Here is a 16,469-nt window from a genome sequence, read left to right as displayed (position 1 = left end):
CGCTCAGCTTCTATATCGTCGTGTCGTTGCTCAAATAAGCTTGGAGGACGTCCGCGGCTCTCGACCCCCCGTTTCGGCTCGTGGCCCGTAGTGAGAAAGGGATGTTTTCACAGAACCAAAGAAGGATTTTCATCTACCCGATTACATTTGATGCATAATTATTATCAAACGCACACACACAAGCGAAATGATCTTGTGACTTCCTTGGCGGGGTGGTGGCCCGCCAAGGAAGGGTCATCGTGTCAGAATATCAGCGTTCTACGCTCCAGACTTTGGTGCCAGTTGAAGCCTGTATTAAAATGCTAAATATAGGCCCACCAGCTATCTGAGGGAATACACATCAACTGATATATCAAACGTTAGCCAGTTAACAAAGCAACACATTGCTGATGATTCTGACATCCGAGGTAATAACCTGCTTAAATGTCATGAAGGAGGAGTTTCCTAGGTTGATAGCCACTGGATTAGCGGGTGATATAAATGTGTGTGGTGTGTCTGGATTAAAGGGTTATATACAGTAAGTGTGTGTGGTGTGTCTGGATTAGAGGGTGGTATACAGTAAGTGTGTGTGGTGTGTCTGGATTAGAGGGTGGTATACAGTAAGTGTGTGTGGTGTGTCTGGATTAGAGGGTTATATACAGTAAGTGTGTGTGGTGTGTCCGGATTAAAGGGTTATATACAGTAAGTGTGTGTAGTGTGTCCGGATTAAAGGGTTATATAAAGTAAGTGTGTGTGGTGTGTCCGGATTAAAGGGTGGTATACAGTAAGTGTGTGTGGTGTGTCTGGATTAAAGGGTTATATACAGTAAGTGTGTGTGGTGTGTCTGGATTAGAGGGTGGTATACAGTAAGTGTGTGTGGTGTGTCTGGATTAAAGGGTGATATACAGTAAGTGTGTGTGGTGTGTCCGGATTAAAGGGTTATATACAGTAGGTGTGTGTGGTGTGTCTGGATTAAAGGGTTATATACAGTAAGTGTGTGTGGTGTGTCCGGATTAAAGGGTTATATACAGTAAGTGTGTGTGGTGTGTCCGGATTAAAGGGTTATATACAGTAAGTGTGTGTGGTGTGTCTGGATTAAAGGGTTATATACAGTAAGTGTGTGTGGTGTGTCTGGATTAGAGGGTTATATACAGTAAGTGTGTGTGGTGTGTCCGGATTAAAGGGTTATATACAGTAAGTGTGTGTGGTGTGTCTGGATTAGAGGGTTATATACAGTAAGTGTGTGTGGTGTGTCCGGATTAAAGGGTTATATACAGTAAGTGTGTGTGGTGTGTCTGGATTAGAGGGTGGTATACAGTAAGTGTGTGTGGTGTGTCTGGATTAGAGGGTTATATACAGTAAGTGTGTGTGGTGTGTCTGGATTAGAGGGTTATATATAAGTGTGTGTGGTGTGTCTGGATTAAAGGGTGGTATACAGTAAGTGTGTGTGGTGTGTCTGGATTAGAGGGTTATATACAGTAAGTGTGTGTGGTGTGTCTGGATTAGAGGGTTATATACAGTAAGTGTGTGTGGTGTGTCTGGATTAGAGGGTTATATACAGTAAGTGTGTGTGGTGTGTTTGGATTAGAGGGTTATTGTTGAATGCCCACGCTCGCTCTTAGGTCAGATCGATAACTTCATAACTCATTGGTCTGCCTATCTACACCTCAAACAGCGTCCTGTGAAGTGGTTGACACGCAGAACCAACCGAGTCTACAACATGTTGTTGTTACCACTGACCGACAAGAGACAGCGAATGCACCGTTCCGACCCCCGTCAGTCATCGACCTTAGGTCGAGTGATTGAAGTTGCGGAATCTTTTATTTTATTTGCACTGGGACGGGCTCTCTTTAATTAGATGAGATCCATGTCTCCTATTCGCACGTATTATCATTATATGGCTTTACTTGATAATCCCATTATACAGAATTCACCTTTAGTCCTTAATGCATAATCATAAATCTCCTTTTACTCCGTAGGGATAAAGCCTATAGTTATAGTTATATCCCCATTATAGCTAGGGATAAAGCCACTTACACATATTATCACTATATGGCATTACTTGATAAAACCAGGTTTATCAGAATCCACCTTTAGTCCTTAATGCATAATCATAAGTCTCCTTTTACTCCGTAGGGATAAAGCCTATTGTTATAGTTATATCCCCATTATAGCTAGGGATAAAGCCACTTACACATATTATCACTATATGGCATTACTTGATAAAACCAGGTTTATCAGAATCCACCTTTAGTCCTTAATGAATAATCATAAGTCTCCTTTTACTCCGTAGGGATAAAGCCTATTGTTATAGTTATATCCCCATTATAGCTAGGGATAAAGCCACTTATTCTATTTTACATCATTAATCAAAAAATGCATGGGGTGAAGTTACAATGCAAAACACATTTCATGCTTACCCGGTCGTCTGGTCAGAAGAAAGGATACAAATCATATTTATAAAGAGGTAATTTTAATTAGAAAAAGCTAGTTACAAAAAGATACTGAAGTGGAAAGCACCCAATTCAGTTTAAAATAAGCACAGAACAAAACATCTCATCATGCACGGCTTGTGCCCAGTGTCTCGCACCATTCTTCTCATCTCTCAAAAAAGTCAGTAGGCACCATTCTTCTTCTCTCTCCAGCTCCGTGTAAAATCTGGCTCTTGAAAGGGCAACCGTCCCTTTTATATCCATCTTACAATATTTCCGATTGGTCTAAACACAGTGAAGTCACAGGCTGTCATTTTTGTTTAGCAAACCAGAGTACAATACGTAATTCGTATGAGCTCCTCCTTCTTGGTACTAACGTTACTTCTCGTTACCTAGTGGTTTTTTAAGTAACAGAAAGTCCCTTATTCCTTCAGAACAGACAACGGCTTTGTCTATGGTGACCACGTGATATCGTACCATGTACGAGGCCTCTCCAGTATCTCTTAAGGATCCCTCCAGACAAACAGTTTTTACACATTATTCTGTTAGTATTATTCTCTACTGACACTCAATTTATAAGCATGCCATTTTGAAAACTTTTACTGTACACATCAAACATTTAATTGTTATATAGTTTTTTTTTTTTTTTAAGATCTCCCCACTAGTTCCCGGACTCTGTCTTTCAACCCTCAACCCTTAATCCCCTGTTCGTCTGAAAGGGTTAAGCTCTTACAGCTCTCTCTCCCCTCTGCAGAGGCCCGCATTCCCCAGGGTTCCTCTCTTTTCACAGACACCAGGCACCTTGTCTGCAGATATTAAAGGCTCATTTCCATTTTTTATAAGTAGAGCCAGCTATCCTCCAGAGTTCAGTTTAAAGATTATACTGGTCACATAGGAACGACTCAGGATGTCATTGTCCAAAAGTGTCGCTTGTTTTGTGACACTTCACACCCACTCTGCCATCCTGTGAGGTCTTTGTCCATCGTTAATTGAATAATTGAAAAATAAAGCATATGATTACATGTGAAAAATAGGTATATAGGGCTGTATTGGAACGACTCAGGATGTCATTGTCCAAAAGTGTCGCTTGTTTTGTGACACTTTACACCCACTCTGTCATCCTGGTCGGTCATTTTCCATTGTCTTAATAGCGTCTGTACTGGGGGACGAGATGGCGATTGTGGGGTCACGTGGCTGTGACTCTCCACACCCCCTCTGCCATCTAGATACCTTGTTACCCTGGTAGCCGGCGGGAAGACTTGCATCTGTTGTTCCCTGGCTGGACGGCTCGACAGGATAGGGGTCACGTTGTTGCTTGGTATCCGGCGGGAAGACTTGCATCTGTTGTTCCCGGCCGATGCACCCAGGCTGTTGTCGTCTCGGTCATCTTGGTCATCTTGGTCATCTTGGTCATCTTGGTCATCTTGGTCGTCTTGGGGTCGCCCCCTCTGACCTCTTGGATCTCTCCCATAGTCTGAGGTAGGTTGATTTGTCACTTCTCGGGCGACCCCCACGGGTCCCCGAGAATTGTAGCAGCAGTCCTCTATTGAAGTGTGGTTGGCCTGGTCTTGTGACCCTGTCCGTAGGCCTCGCAGGACATCACAGATACAGTCCACAGAGGACTCATTTCTTTTCTCTCTTTCAGGTCCATTCAGGGCTCTCGTCGCCCTGTAACCTGGGTCCAGGCCGATGTCTCTCTGTCCGGTCTGGGAGGTCTAGGAGGTCTGGGAGGTCTGGGAGGTCTGGGAGGTCTGGGAGGTCTGGGAGGTCTAGATGAGGACCCTGAGGATGCTCTGGAGCTTGACCTATCCCGGTCTTCCTCCAGTTCCGATTTCTGACCTGAGTCAGTATATTCCTTCTTGCCATCCGCTGCGTCGTCCGCTGACTCCCACCCAGAGAGTGTGGCACTAAGAGTGTGGCACTGATTCAGGTTTTGTCCCTTTACCAGCGCACATTGTTCCCAGGCCTCTCGGACTGTTGCGTCCGTCCACTTCCTTCTTGCACAGGGGATCGACCCTGTGTTGTGCTTGTCTCGGTCCAGACTGGGTAGTTAGTTACTGTTATGTCTGGTGTTAGCTCTGGCTAGTTAGCCAGCTTGTAGATCCAGGCTATGTAGCCTCTTATAGACCCAGCTCCTGCTGATAACACCAGCCTGTATTATTACGCTGGTTCCACTTCCGTCACAGTAGCAGGACTTATGCAGGACTTATTCTGATTTTAAGTAAACATTAGGTTACTTTTGGTTCAGGTGACCTGGTACCTATTTTTTCTACTTAGGTTTCGACTGTAAGAAAACATTACGTAACTTTTTAGTCGTGAGTAAACTTTTACCGCAATCACAGAAATATACTTTAAGTGTGATTCTTTCTTTGAGTAGAATCTTCTACGTTTTTTTGACTGTAAGAAAACATTACGTAACTTTTTAGTCGTGAGTAAACTTTTACCGCAATCACAGAAATATACTTTAAGTGTGATTCATTCTTTGAGTAGAATCTTCTACGTTTTTTGACTGTAAGAAAACATTACGTAACTTTTTAGTCGTGAGTAAACTTTTACCGCAATCACAGAAATATACTTTAAGTGTGATTCATTCTTTGAGTAGAATCTTCTACGTTTTTTGACTGTAAGAAAACATTACGTAACTTTTTAGTCGTGAGTAAACTTTTACCGCAATCACAGAAATATACTTTAAGTGTGATTCATTCTTTGAGTAGAATCTTCTACGTTTTTTGACTGTAAGAAAACATTACGTAACTTTTTAGTCGTGAGTAAACTTTTACCGCAATCACAGAAATATACTTTAAGTGTGATTCTTTCTTTGAGTAGAATCTTCTACGTTTTTTTGACTGTAAGAAAACATTACGTAACTTTTTAGTCGTGAGTAAACTTTTACCGCAATCACAGAAATATACTTTAAGTGTGATTCATTCTTTGAGTAGAATCTTCTACGTTTTTTGACTGTAAGAAAACATTACGTAACTTTTTAGTCGTGAGTAAACTTTTACCGCAATCACAGAAATATACTTTAAGTGTGATTCATTCTTTGAGTAGAATCTTCTACGTTTTTTTGACTGTAAGAAAACATTACGTAACTTTTTAGTCGTGAGTAAACTTTTACCGCAATCACAGAAATATACTTTAAGTGTGATTCTTTCTTTGAGTAGAATCTTCTACGTTTTTTTGACTGTAAGAAAACATTACGTAACTTTTTAGTCGTGAGTAAACTTTTACCGCAATCACAGAAATATACTTTAAGTGTGATTCATTCTTTGAGTAGAATCTTCTACGTTTTTTGACTGTAAGAAAACATTACGTAACTTTTTAGTCGTGAGTAAACTTTTACCGCAATCACAGAAATATACTTTAAGTGTGATTCATTCTTTGAGTAGAATCTTCTACGTTTTTTTGACTGTAAGAAAACATTACGTAACTTTTTAGTCGTGAGTAAACTTTTACCGCAATCACAGAAATATACTTTAAGTGTGATTCTTTCTTTGAGTAGAATCTTCTACGTTTTTTTGACTGTAAGAAAACATTACGTAACTTTTTAGTCGTGAGTAAACTTTTACCGCAATCACAGAAATATACTTTAAGTGTGATTCATTCTTTGAGTAGAATCTTCTACGTTTTTTGACTGTAAGAAAACATTACGTAACTTTTTAGTCGTGAGTAAACTTTTACCGCAATCACAGAAATATACTTTAAGTGTGATTCTTTCTTTGAGTAGAATCTTCTACGTTTGGTTTTTTTTCAAATCTGTAATTAATTCTACTCCAGAGGCACCCGACAGCAGTCATTTCGGTTCATATTCTTTCGGTTTTTGATACCTATTTAAATAGTATAAAGCCCAACTCACTTGAACTTATGTTCTTAGCCCCGGAACCTCCAATCCGTTTTGACAGACCTATAAACCAGTGACTTGGCCGCCCAAGCACCACAGCGTCCTGTATGCTGAGGCTTCCAAGTCCCCACAAATCTGATAGGCCCGTCGGATACAGAGACCCTGATGCTCGCTCTGTCCCCCCGCGTCAAGGTGCTAAGCTTGATGAGAGTTTGCAGAGTCTCAATTTTTTACCCATAGGTGCTGGTGAGTGTACATCTCATGCAGCTGATATGGCTGGTAGGGTGCTAACCCACCAAATGGTTGCTGTCAGGAAATCCCTTCCGAATGAAATAGATTACAAATTCACTTTACTTTACTCTGGATTTAGAGCAAGGACGGACATCTTTACATATTATACTTAAAATATATACAAAATGCATTTAGTATTCTATGTCATGTTCCTTCCTAAATGACAATAACACTACATATTCTTCCTCTTGACAGATGAGCGGTATGTCAAGTGCAGTTTGCACTTGCTTGAGTGTCACGTGTCAGGGCCCCAGAAGGTAATTTCTCCCTTTGTTGCCCTTATCTCTGCTTGCTGCTCGGGGGTTAGTTTCTCCACCATCTTATCCCCTGGATCTTGACCGGGGGTCCTTACCTTTCTTTCCATCATTTGGGCCATTGAAGCCTCGTTGGTGAGCTAGCGTCTCCTTGTGCTAGCTTCTCTTTAGCTGTTACTCAATATGTTGAGTAATCAGAACTGTGTTCAGTTTCAGAGGTATTTAGCTCCCCATCCTGTTCAGGCTCAGACTCAGTTTCACCTGAAGGCGTCATCTGTGGCCTCGGGTTCTGATCCTTCATCTGAATGTCGCCATCCTCCTCTTCTGGGCCATAGTAAATGGAACAGTGCTCATAATTGATGTCTTTGGCGTTTAGGTACTCGTCTAGAGAGTTGAACGCCTCTATGTCAGTGGAGGGAGATACTTGTTTTGAGGTGGAGCCTGGCGCCTTATAAAGAGGAAGAATGACTACATCGTCTTCTTGGTTTTTTCCATTTCCACACTCGTCATTGATAGTGCGTCGCCGTGTTCTTGAGCGAGACACATCACCCCTTACTGCCCCCGTTAAGCAGGTTGGCACCTTGCATGGCTGCCTCCGCCGTCTGTGTCTCTGAAGCCCTTGCAGGTTCCGGAAGCTCATGTAACACTGGTCACAGTAGTATGGTTTCTCTTGTGTGTGTACCATGTGGTGTAGTGTAAGGTTACGCTTCGCCTTGAAGCTCTTTCCACACTGGTCACAGCAGTAAGGTTTCTCTTCTGTGTGTACCGTGTGGTGTTGTTTAAGTTCTGCCTTCGTCTTGAAGGTCTTCCCACACTGGACACAGCAGTAAGGTTTCTCTTCTGTGTGTACCACGTGGTGTTGTTTAAGTTCTGCCTTCGTCTTGAAGGTCTTCCCACACTGGTCACAGCAGTAAGGTTTCTCTTCTGTGTGTACCACGTGGTGTCGTTCAAGATCTGCCTTTCTCTTGAAGCTAATGTCACACTGGTTACAGCAGTAAGGTCTCTCTCCTGTGTGTACCATGTGGTGACTTTTAAGATGATGCTTTGTCTTGAAGCTCTTTCCACACTGGCCACAGCAGTAAGGTTTCTCTCCTGTGCCAATTACTGCTTGCTGTACAGCCGGCAGCTCTGGGTATTGTGATTTGCTTGGTTCTGTGAATTCCTCCCTTGTGGTCCTCACCCCTGCTTGCTGTTCTGGGGTTAGTGCGGCCCACTTGTCTGGAGGCAGGTATATGTAATTCTTCTTCCGGGATTTAAATTCCTCCCTTGTTGCCTTCCTTTCTGCTTGCTTTTCTGGGGTTAATGCGGCCCACTCGTCTGGAGGTAGGTATAGGTAATTCTTCTTCCGGGATTTAAATTCCTCCCGTCTTGCCCTCGTCTCCGCTTGCCGTTCTGGGGTTAATGCCCCCCAGTCGTCTGCAGAGAGGTATTCGATGCCGGAAGGATCCTTTTTCCTTGTTCTCTCCTTGGTCGTTTTCGGGGGAGGCTCCTGGGAGGCCCCCCCTTTGTCAGATAGCATTATGACTTGGTCATACAGCCTACACTCGATACGTAGCTGGTCTTGTGACCATGCTGCGCATCGGGCTGCCAGTAGGTTACCCCCTGGGACTCCTCCGAATAGCTTTTTAAGCAGAAAGCATGATCCCTGCATGGGTGTTCCATTCACGACTGATTCGGCTGCAACACTGAGAGACATGCTCCCGTCTCGCACCTGTGGGATCAGTCTTTCCACCATGTTATCACCTGGATCTTGACCGGGGGTCCTTACTTCTCTTTCCATCAGTTGGTCCATTGAGGCCCTTTCGGGGATCTCTAGTCCTTTGAGATGTCTCAACATGCGAGCTAGCGTCTTGTGTGCTTGTATCTCCTGAGCGAGCATCTGCTGCGCCAGCTTCTCATGAGCTAGCACCTGCTGCACCAGTTTCTTCTGAGCTACCCGTGCCAGCCTCTCCTGAGCTACCCGTGCCAGCTTCTCCTGGGCTAGCTTCTCTTGTGCTAGCTCCTCCTGAGCTAGCTTCTCTTGTGCTAGCTCCTCCTGAGCTAGCTTCTCTTGTGCTAGCTCCTCCTGAGCTAGCTTCTGGCGTGCCAGCTCCTCCCGAGCTAGCATCTCCTGGGCTAGCTCCTCCTGAGCTAGCTTCTCTCGTGCTAGCTCCTCCTGAGCTAGCTTCTCTTGTGCTAGCTCCTCCTGAGCTAGCTTTGGGCGTGCCAGCTCCTCCTGAGCTAGCTTCTCTCGTGCTAGCTCCTCCTGAGCTAGCTTCCCTTGTGCTAGCTCCTCCTGAGCTAGCTTCTGGCGTGCCAACTCCTCCCGAGCTAGCATCTCCTGGGCTAGCTCCTCCTGAGCTAGCGTTGGCTTGTTAGCCGATGGTGAGCTAGTTAGCTTGCAGTCCTGTGAACGGTCTTGTTGACTGTGCTTCACATCCAGTCTCTCCTTACAAACAGGGTCTCTGGGCTAGGGAACCCTCGCTTTTCTGTGAACGGTCGTTTTGACTTGCTTCACATCCACACTCCGCTCCTTACAAAGTGTCTCTGGGCTAGGAAGCCCTCGCTTTTCTGTGAACGGTCGTTTTGACTCGCTTCACATCCACACTCCGCTTACAAACAGTGTCTCTGGGCTAGGAAGCCCTCGCTTTTCTGTGAACGGTCGTTTTGACTCGCTTCACATCCACACTCCGCTTACAAACAGTGTCTCTGGGCTAGGAAGCCCTCGCTTTTCTGTGAACGGTCGTTTTGACTCGCTTCACATCCACACTCCGCTCCTTACAAAGTGTCTCTGGGCTAGGAAGCCCTCGCTTTTCTGTGAACGGTCGTTTTGACTCGCTTCACATCCACACTCCGCTCCTTACAAAGTGTCTCTGGGCTAGGAAGCCCTCGCTTTTCTGTGAACGGTCGTTTTGACTCGCTTCACATCCACACTCCGCTCCTTACAAAGTGTCTCTGGGCTAGGAAGCCCTCGCTTTTCTGTGAACGGTCGTTTTGACTCGCTTCACATCCACACTCCGCTCCTTACAAAGTGTCTCTGGGCTAGGAAGCCCTCGCTTTTCTGTGAACGGTCGTTTTGACTCGCTTCACATCCACACTCCGCTCCTTACAAAGTGTCTCTGGGCTAGGAAGCCCTCGCTTTTCTGTGAACAGTCGTTTTGACTCGCTTCACATCCACACTCCGCTCCTTACAAAGTGTCTCTGGGCTAGGAAGCCCTCGCTTTACTGTGAACGGTCGTTTTGACTCGCTTCACATCCACACTCCGCTCCTTACAAAGTGTCTCTGGGCTAGGAAGCCCTCGCTTTTCTGTGAACGGTCGTTTTGACTCGCTTCACATCCACACTCCGCTCCTTACAAAGTGTCTCTGGGCTATGAAGCCCTCGCTTTTCTGTGAACGGTCGTTTTGACTCGCTTCACATCCACACTCCGCTCCTTACAAAGTGTCTCTGGGCTAGGAAGCCCTCGCTTTTCTGTGAACGGTCGTTTTGACTCGCTTCACATCCACACTCCGCTCCTTACAAAGTGTCTCTGGGCTAGGAAGCCCTCGCTTTTCTGTGAACAAAGCATGAAATTATGTTGCACTTGTAACTCCCCCCAGAGCTCTATAAACATTATGTTACCCTTTAGTTGTGAGTAAACGTTGCTTTAATCACCAAGATAGAGCTTTCTATTCATTTGTGATATCCCCGAGTAGAGCCTTCCACTCGAGTCGCCAGTAGAGCTTTCTACTTTAATTTTAGCCAAATCTGTGATTTAATTTTACTCCAGAGGTACAGTAAGTGTGTGTGGTGTGTCTGGATTAGAGGGTTATATACAGTAAGTGTGTGTGGTGTGTCTGGATTAGAGGGTGGTATACAGTAAGTGTGTGTGGTCTGTGTCTGGATTAGAGGGTGGTATACAGTAAGTGTGTGTGGTGTGTCTGGATTAGAGGGTGGTATACAGTAATGGCGCTTTTCCACTGCATGGTACCTACTCTACTCTACTCTACTCTACTCTACTCGCTTTAGGTACCTGGTACTTCGTTCCTTTTCCACTGCAGGTACTAAAATAAAGTACTCAGTTTGTCTCCGTGTGGGGAGGCGGGGCTGCTGGTGTACAGCTGAGAGCTCCATAGCTCTGTGAGAGCTCCACCAGCATAGCTATGTCCGTGTCATGAGCTAGTAGGCGCAAGCCAGAGTAAAACACAGTTTTCAATCAATCAATCAATAACAACATTAACGAGACTCTCGTTATGTCTATTCTGATAACGCTAACGTTACCTCTCATTGTGTCTATTCTACAAGCGTTAACGTTAGCTAGGCTGTCTATGCTAACGTTAGCATTAGGCTAACAAGCTGTAACGTTACCAGTCGCGTCTATTTGCTAACGTTAGCATTAGGTAATAACCGGTTTAAAATGGATGGTGATTACCTCACGTTGTGTCTATTCTATTAGCATTAACGTTACTCATACAAACAATCAATAGCGAGTTATATTGATCGCGCTATGTACGATAGCCATGCTAAAACGCTAGCACAACATCAGCACAACATAAGCTTAAGCCTTAACAAGTCAGCGATCTTTTTGCGAGACTAAACTCTCCGCTCGGTGGCAAATTGTGTTGACGTCGGTTTTGTTTAATCAATAAATGAGGCAGAATACACAGTGACTGTATTGTTTGTTTATTGAACTTGTGCCTGCTGCAACCATAATGAAATCCTATGCGAGACATTCAAGATGGGGGCTTTCTGTTTTCGTTCAGACTCTCCAAACAGTGACGCGTCTCTCTTCTGACCAATCAGTGGTCTGCAGTTTTTCACGTCACATTTATGGTACCAGTTCTACCCGCTTGGCTCGCGCTTGGAACCAGAGTCGAGCAGGGACTAAAAAAGTACCCGAAAAAGTACCTGGTACCAGGTAGTACCAGGTACTTTGGTAATGGAAAACCGAAAATACCGAGTAGAGTAGAGTAGAGTAGAGTAGGTACCATGCAGTGGAAAAGCGCCATAAGTGTGTGTGGTGTGTCTGGATTAGAGGGTGGTATACAGTAAGTGTGTGTGGTGTGTCTGGATTAAAGGGTTATATACAGTAAGTGTGTGTGGTGTGTCTGGATTAGAGGGTGATATACAGTAAGTGTGTGTGGTGTGTGTCTGCACCGCGCAGGGTGATATACAGTAAGTGTGTGTGGTGTGTGTCTGCACCGCGCAGGGTGATATATATAAGTGTGTGTGGTGTGTGTCTGCACCGCGCAGGGTGATATATATATAAGTGTGTGTGGTGTGTGTCTGCACCGCGCAGGGTGATATATATAAGTGTGTGTGGTGTGTGTCTGCACCACGCAGGGTGATATATAAGTGTGTGTGGTGTGTGTCTGCACCACGCAGGGTGATATATAAGTGTGTGTGGTGTGTGTCTGCACCGTGCAGGGTGATATATAAGTGTGTGTGGTGTGTGTCTTCACCACGCAGGGCCTGGCCTGGCGTTCTTGGCCTACCCGGAGGCCGTCACCCAGCTGCCCATCTCTCCTCTGTGGGCCATCCTGTTCTTCTCCATGCTGCTGATGCTGGGGATCGACAGCCAGGTAAAAAGCGTCTTTCTGAGATCCCATCAATCAGGATCTTTTGGTGTTTGATGGTCCGCGCCGACGTTATGGGAAATCAAAATGCGCTTATATGGATATCAATTTCCTCTCTGTGCGTTCAGTAGAGAGCTACCCCCCGGCTGCAAGCTAGTCAAAGTCAAAGTCAAAGTTAAGTTTATTGTCATGTTTCCATTCCAGCAAGCTAGCCTAGCTTAGCACAATGAATGGAAGTGGATACGGAGCAGTGAGCCTAGCTGTTGGTCAAAAACACCTCTCCCAGAGTTTAAAGCTAGATAGATAGACAGACAGACAGACAGACAGACAGACAGACAGACAGACAGACAGACAGACAGACAGACAGACAGACAGACACACAGACATACAGACAGACAGACAGACAGACAGACAGACAGACAGACAGACAGACAGACAGACAGACAGACAGACAGACAGACAGACAGACAGACAGACAGACAGACAGACAGACAGACAGACAGACAGACAGACAGACAGACAGACAGACAGACAGACAGACAGACAGACAGACAGACAGACAGACAGACAGACAGACAGACAGACAGACAGACAGACAGACAGACAGACAGACAGACAGACAGACAGACAGACAGACAGACAGACAGACAGACAGACAGACAGACAGACAGATAGATAGATAGATAGATAGATAGATAGATAGATAGATAGATAGATAGATAGATAGATAGATAGATAGATAGATAGATAGATAGATAGATAGATAGATAGATAGATACTTTATTTAGCTATAGGGTAGGCTAGTGGTCTGTATCAGCTTCCATTCGTTTGTGCTAAGCTAGGCTAGCTTGCAGCCGGGTAGCTTTCTAAGGAACGCACAGAGAGGAAATGTGTATCTGTCTTCGTTTCTGACTCTGGAGAAGATGCTAAGTGCATTTACCATAATGTTGGCGTGTTCCTTTAATGCCCTTGTATACCTGGTTAGACTGTTATAGCACTCCGCTGTGTTTCAGTGAGACTCCAGGGATATTCCTGGTGAAAGTACTTGGGAGCATGTCTATGTTCCCCAGGTCCTATGTTCCCCAGGTCCTATGTTCCCCGGGTTCTATGTTCCCCGCTTTGATTGATTGATTGATTGAACATTTTAGACCACCAGCCCTGATTCCAAACTCTAACCTTAACCAGTTCGAACGAGGGCCTAAGCTTAACCGTTCGAAACAAGGCGGATATTAATAATTAATAAAATAATAAAAATTAATACAATTTTCAATCTATTAATCAATCAAAGTGGGGAACATAGAACCCGGGGAACATAGGACCCGGGGAATATAGGGATGATCCCAAGTACTTGACTAGGTGAAGGTAGCTGAACGCACAGACCCATGGTTTCACCCTGACCCCGGAGACGTCATCTGTGTTTATAAAGAGAAACAAGGGTGTATTGAACTCTAATCAGGACTGGGTTGCACCAGTTTAGCCTAAATCATTACTAAATTTAAGCATTTAGTCTTTACTAAACACTTAGTTGTTACTAGTTAGTTTCAAACTAGTTGTTTACACATTTTTGTTGCACCACGCCAATTTACGCAATATCTTAGCTAGTCAATTATTTAGTAATGTGCAAGTTGTTACTAGAAAGAGATGCTCGCATAATGTGACATTAATTACTGTATAGCCAATCAGCAAGCAAAGCAAAATGTAAACAAGGAAGTTAATTGCTAATGAGTTGCTCCATAAAATAGACATCCTACCTGTAGCTAATTATGTGTTATTCTCTGTTTGCATTCAACATAAAACAGCCACGAGCCACAACACAACATTTTGGAATAACGACTTTTAACGTCCATTACAATATCTAGCTAACGTTAGCAGTAGCATACTGCAAGACTGAAAGCAAACTAACAATATCCTGTAACTCTCCACCTTGCTATCTGAAACACTGACACCAATATCAATTAAATATTTCTCAGATACAAGTGTTTACGATTACAAGAGTCATTACATTATTATGTAAATACACTGGGACACTTAATATAAAGTGCAGAATGGGTACAATACAGTACGGCTCAATACACACAATTGTTAAGGGGATGCAGACCAGAGAAAGACTTTCGTCATGTTTACATCAGGGTCCCCCATTTTCAATTCATCACCATACTAACGTTACATTGACTATATATTACATGGTTATGGCATGATTATTTTTGTTTAAGTTATAACGTACACCAGCCTAGGGTATGTATACATATTCAGTAGTTACTAAGCTCTACGTCATAACTATTAACTAGTGTGAGTACAGTAGTAACCTCGTTTCAACGTTATACCGACGTCCAGTGAGTTCTGCACGTTGGAGAGCCTTGGCATTTGGTGTCATGCCATTGTAGTAATATTGTACAGATTGTACGGAGCATCCGGCTCTGTTACGACTTTGATTGTAGTAAAAATGTCTAAATATGAATCCTCCGACCTGCTCCAGTTCTGCACCGTGGAAGGCTTCATCACCGCCCTGGTGGACGAGTTCCCTCAATACCTGAGGAGGCGACGGGAACTCTTCATCGCCGGCGTCTGCGTGGTGTCCTACATCATCGGCCTGTCCAACATCACACAGGTAAATATCAGCTCCATCGCCGGGTCACCAATACAAGACCCTCATTCTGTTTCATTACAAATATCTTTGTTATAAGGAGAATTAATGAACGAATGAATGAATTAATTCATTAACACTTTCAGAGCCGGCCGTGTTTTCCTTTTTACCCCCTTGAATGCCCAGCAACCACTTCAATGTTAGCGTTAATATCGCCTAATCTATGTTTTAAATTATGGCTATGTGTCTAATCTGCCCGTCGCTTATCAATGACAAATTTTCCAGTCAACATTGTCGAAGCGGATTGTTTTTTTATCGGTTCATTTCCGTTTTATAGCATTTTGAAAAGCCCTCGTTTTCACGGAAAATATAAAGATTCTGTGATAATCGCCCTTTACTGGAATATTCTAGAACATTGTAATTTTTCTGCCTATTTATGAATCGTTTTCAAATAAACGCTAGATTAGCGATAGTATATGTGTACGTGTGCACGCTGGTGCCACGAGCTGAAAATCGATTCTCTTAGTTCCTGATCGCTCGCACAGTCAAACAGCCATATCACACATAGGGGAAAAGCTTATATCTCCGTGAAAACAGGTCTGATTATCCTAAGACTGGTAAAATAGATTCCTTACCTGAGATCAGATGGTATCCAAAAAGATTATTCCAATTCCTGATCGCCATTCCAAAAATCAAGCCTTTTATTGATCCAATGCTACATACTGTAAAGACATATTACACGCTGTTCTGAGGGTCCACAATGAATCTGATCAGCTCCGGTTACATGCGTGAGAAGTAAAATGTGGATTCCGGAGTTTTTTTTTCTCATTAATTTTCATTGAGTCCATTGCAAAAGGGTGCATCTGAGCACCTGGTGGGGCTGGTTTCCCAACGGTAGACTCGGTTGATGAATTATGAATTCAGATCGCTAATAAAAAAATATAACGATATTTGTCGTCGTGGTCACTCAATGGGGGGGGCTGATAAAACGAGTTATGTCGTTTTGGGCATTCAAAGTGTTAATGATCATTGCATTTATATAGCGCTTTTCTAGACACTTTTCTAGCGCTTTACAATGTAGGGTGAAAATTGCCTCCTTCACCACCACCATGAGCTAGCTAAACGGTTTTGTTGCTTATACTGTAGATGCATTATTTATTTGGTTTATTATTTATATCCACACTTTCTAGAATCTTGGTCACAAAGTTCAGCTACGGGAAATAAAGCGCGTCACGGTTATTTATGTTTACGTGATCGATCCTTTACAGTGTCAGGAGGCAACATCAAGGTTGCCTTCTGATGCTCCACAGTATAAACTACATGATAACATAAGATATTCCTTTATTGATCTCCTTGGGGGAAATTCAGGCATCATAGCAGCATGGGGGAGGGGGGAGGGCAGGTACAGGTATGGGCAGGGTAATAGTAGAAGACATAATACAGGTCATAAAATGATAGTACAGTAGAAAAAGAAAAAAAATAATTAAAAACAATATAACAATATAATTAACTCAGTTATATTTGCATTACAATAAATATAGTTACAATAGACAC

At 43.7% G+C, this 16,469-nt stretch overlaps 1 protein-coding gene across 1 annotated transcript in view; it reads left to right on the top strand.

Moving 5' to 3' along the window:
- Nucleotides 1-16,469, top strand: part of slc6a1b (solute carrier family 6 member 1b) — a gene marked incomplete at both ends in the record, with an annotated part of 137,804 nt that overhangs the window by 99,754 nt on the left and 21,581 nt on the right. Inside the window, 2 exon segments of the mRNA XM_084315960.1 lie at nucleotides 12,225-12,337; nucleotides 14,808-14,939. Coding sequence (XP_084172086.1) covers nucleotides 12,225-12,337; nucleotides 14,808-14,939 — 245 coding nt within the window.

Source organism: Notolepis coatsorum, assembly GCF_963971535.1.
Source record: "Notolepis coatsorum genome assembly, chromosome: 6".
In the NCBI taxonomy this organism is placed as follows: domain Eukaryota; kingdom Metazoa; phylum Chordata; class Actinopteri; order Aulopiformes; family Paralepididae; genus Notolepis; species Notolepis coatsorum.
The sequence above is the reverse complement of the archived record's forward strand: the minus strand, read 5'-3'. Positions and strand labels throughout refer to the sequence as shown.